This window comes from Mustela lutreola, chromosome 1, assembly GCF_030435805.1.
Source record: "Mustela lutreola isolate mMusLut2 chromosome 1, mMusLut2.pri, whole genome shotgun sequence".
Lineage (NCBI taxonomy): Eukaryota > Metazoa > Chordata > Mammalia > Carnivora > Mustelidae > Mustela > Mustela lutreola.
Genome location: NC_081290.1, coordinates 234,196,979 through 234,199,860, shown reverse-complemented (window position 1 = coordinate 234,199,860; position 2,882 = coordinate 234,196,979). Strand labels below are relative to the sequence as shown.

Genomic DNA, 2,882 nt, shown 5'->3' with positions numbered 1-2,882 from the left:
GAAACAGAGGCCTCCTCTTCCTCAAAATCAGATATGCTGTGGTATATTAGATCCCCTTTAGGGATTAAATGATTGTTTGGCTAATTAATCAATATAACTTTAGAACTATGAAGTAAAAGGAAACACCTCCTCTTTGAAAGAAATATTGCCCTGCTCCTAAGATAATGTATTGTAGAAAAAATGGAACTTCCATGTCTGCCCCATCATTTAGACTTTAGACTCAGTTTTTCCAAGACTTTTACTCTAATCTGCCGAGTTTTTACACAATACACAATGGGGTTCATCAAAGGTGGTACCAACAAGAATGCATCAGCTATCAGAATCATAGCCAACGGGGATTTATGCTTGGCGAAGCGGTGCATGGTAGCCAAAGTGATGATGGGCACATAGAAGATAAGCACAGCACAGATGTGGGACACACAGGTATTAAGAGCTTTAAGTCGCTCCCCATGGGATGCAATACCCAATACGGTCTTCAGGATGAAGACGTAGGAAACTGCAATGAACATGCTGTCTGACATCATGCAGAGTGCAACAAACAGACCATAGTAAAAGTTAACCCTATTGTCAGAGCAGGCCAGTTTCATGACATCCTGGTGGAGGCAATAGGAGTGTGAGAGCAGGCGTTTATTACAGTACCTGAGTCTCTTTAAAGTGAAAGGAAGAGGAAGAACTAGTAACATGCTTTTGATAGCAAATGTCAGTCCGATATGCAAAACTCTGGAGCTGGTAAGAATGGAGCTATACCTCAGGGGGGTGCGAATAGCTAGAAAGCGATCAAAGGACATGATTAGAAGCACCGAAGATTCCATGTCTGTGAATCCATGGATGAAAAATTCCTGGGCAATACATGCATCAGCAGAAATCTCCAAAGCATTGAACAAGAAGATCTTCAGCATGGAGGGAAGAGAAGAGAAAGACAAGCCCAGGTCAGATAGGGCCAACATGGAGAGAAAATAGTACATTGGCTCATGCAGGGAAGGCTCTGTCTTGATGACAAAGAGGATGGTGCAGTTGCCCAGGATGGCCAGGAGGTACATAAAACAGATGGGGATGGAGATCCAAATGTGCATATGCTCAAGCCCTGGGATCCCAATCAACAGGAAGGTGGATATTTCAACTTCTGAGGTATTGAGAGCAAACATCACAAACAGGTCTTTCATTTATATGCTCCTGGTAGATAAATAACATCAACAATAAACAGAAATTCTCTTAGTTGTATTTACTGAATACAATTAAGTTCAGTTGCCAGGTAAATTACATATAGCTCATCTTTAGGTATCAAACAATAATATAATATAACTTTTTTTATATAAAGAAGAACACAGAGTAGATTTAAATGGGTTCTTCATGATATTCACTTGAGACTTTCATACTATTCAACTATATCTTCATTCCTTGATATCCTTCTGAACAACTTGATAGCTTGGAAGCAACGAGGTGTTCTGATAACCTTTTTTATTAAAACTATCATTTTTGAGATTTATGCATCAAGTAAACTAAGTTGGGGTACATTGAATCTGGAAAAACTATAACATCCTGAATGTGGTCATTGGTCACATACTCAAGCAAATCACAGATGCTATAGCAATAGTAGTTAAAGGATACCTCTTATATTATTGTTCATGATACATGTGTGTGAAAATATAAAATGGATCTACCACAGAGTTTGACAAACTAATATGCTGAGCCAAATTCAACCTATGCCTTGTTTTTGTACAATCTGTGAGAGTTTTAAAAATATTTTTAAAAAGTGTTTTTAAAGAGGAAAAGAAAAAGGATATATGACAGAGACAGGTATGTGGCCTGAAAAGTCTAAAATATTTACTTTCTGGCTATTTACAGGAAATAGTTTCTTGACCCACGTGCTAGAAAATTATGCATCCAGGCACAAGCACACAGACACAAACAATCACAGTAGAATGAGTGTGCTGGGAATGGAGCAATGGTCAAAGAGAACTCCAAATTTAAGAGTAATGTCTTAGTTTTCATTTTTGAAAAAGCCAATAACACATAAAGCAAATACACAAGTATTTTAAATTTTCCCAAAATTCCCAAAAGAATTGCAAAAACACAGGACAATGCTCTATACTTTTCTATATTCTTTTAATTCTTCTCACCTCCAAATTGTCTTACACAACACCACTCCCAGAACCATAAACCACCCGGAGATCTCCAGGGCCAAACACTATTCACCAGCACATTACTGTAGCCTGAGGCAGTCTGAGTGAGCAAGCACCTCAGGGAGCTGAGGAAGGACTCTTCTGACACCAGCTGTCATACTCTAGGTGGTGAGCTGCCACCTAGTACCTCAGAATAAGTGGTGAGAAGGGAATGGCCAGGCACAAGCATTGATTCTTTTGTGGGGAGTTAAGAAGTATTTCTTGTCAAGGATGGAGAAAGAGGGAGTACATCCAGAAGGAACAAATTACAGGGTGAAGGGTGAAACTAGAAAACAGTGAAGGGGAGAACAGTTTCTAGCTCTACTCTCGGCTGCCAAAATTTTGAAGGACATTTGCCTCAAATTGACTCAAGATAGAGACGATGACAATTTGTGGCATGTAGGGTGTGTCATAAGGAGAAGTGAAGAGGCTAAATGAGGAGAACATATTTCAGTACTGTGCGTCTATTTTGTCTCCCCTCTCATACGCAGCATCGAGGGAGTATTTCCTTGGCAAGAAGCACATACCCCAGTTGCACATACCACAGTTGCAATTTGTAGGTGCTTTAAATACATTGTTTCCATGCAGTTGCTATTGGCCCAGCTCAGGATGGCCATGGTTCTTGCCCTCCTTTCCCTGTTCTTGCATCCTCTGCCATTGCTCTTGGCTGTTCAATGTCTGCATTTCAGACTGGTGACCAATTCAGGTTCTTATCTCTGG

General features: G+C 40.0%; 1 protein-coding gene across 1 annotated transcript; it reads right to left on the bottom strand.

Annotated features, from left to right (window-relative positions):
- Positions 1-203: 203 nt before the first annotated feature.
- On the bottom strand, positions 204-1,145 carry LOC131820922 (olfactory receptor 51A7-like). The gene has a single exon (XM_059156787.1). It carries the CDS (start codon positions 1,143-1,145, stop codon positions 204-206), a length of 942 nt encoding a protein of 313 aa, XP_059012770.1.
- Positions 1,146-2,882: the final 1,737 nt, after the last annotated feature.

Bases quoted from the DNA above. Each gene is read 5' to 3' on its own strand.
- LOC131820922 (XM_059156787.1), bottom strand. From the start codon at position 1,145: ATGTTTGCTCTCAATACCTCAGAAGTTGAAATATCCACCTTCCTGTTG.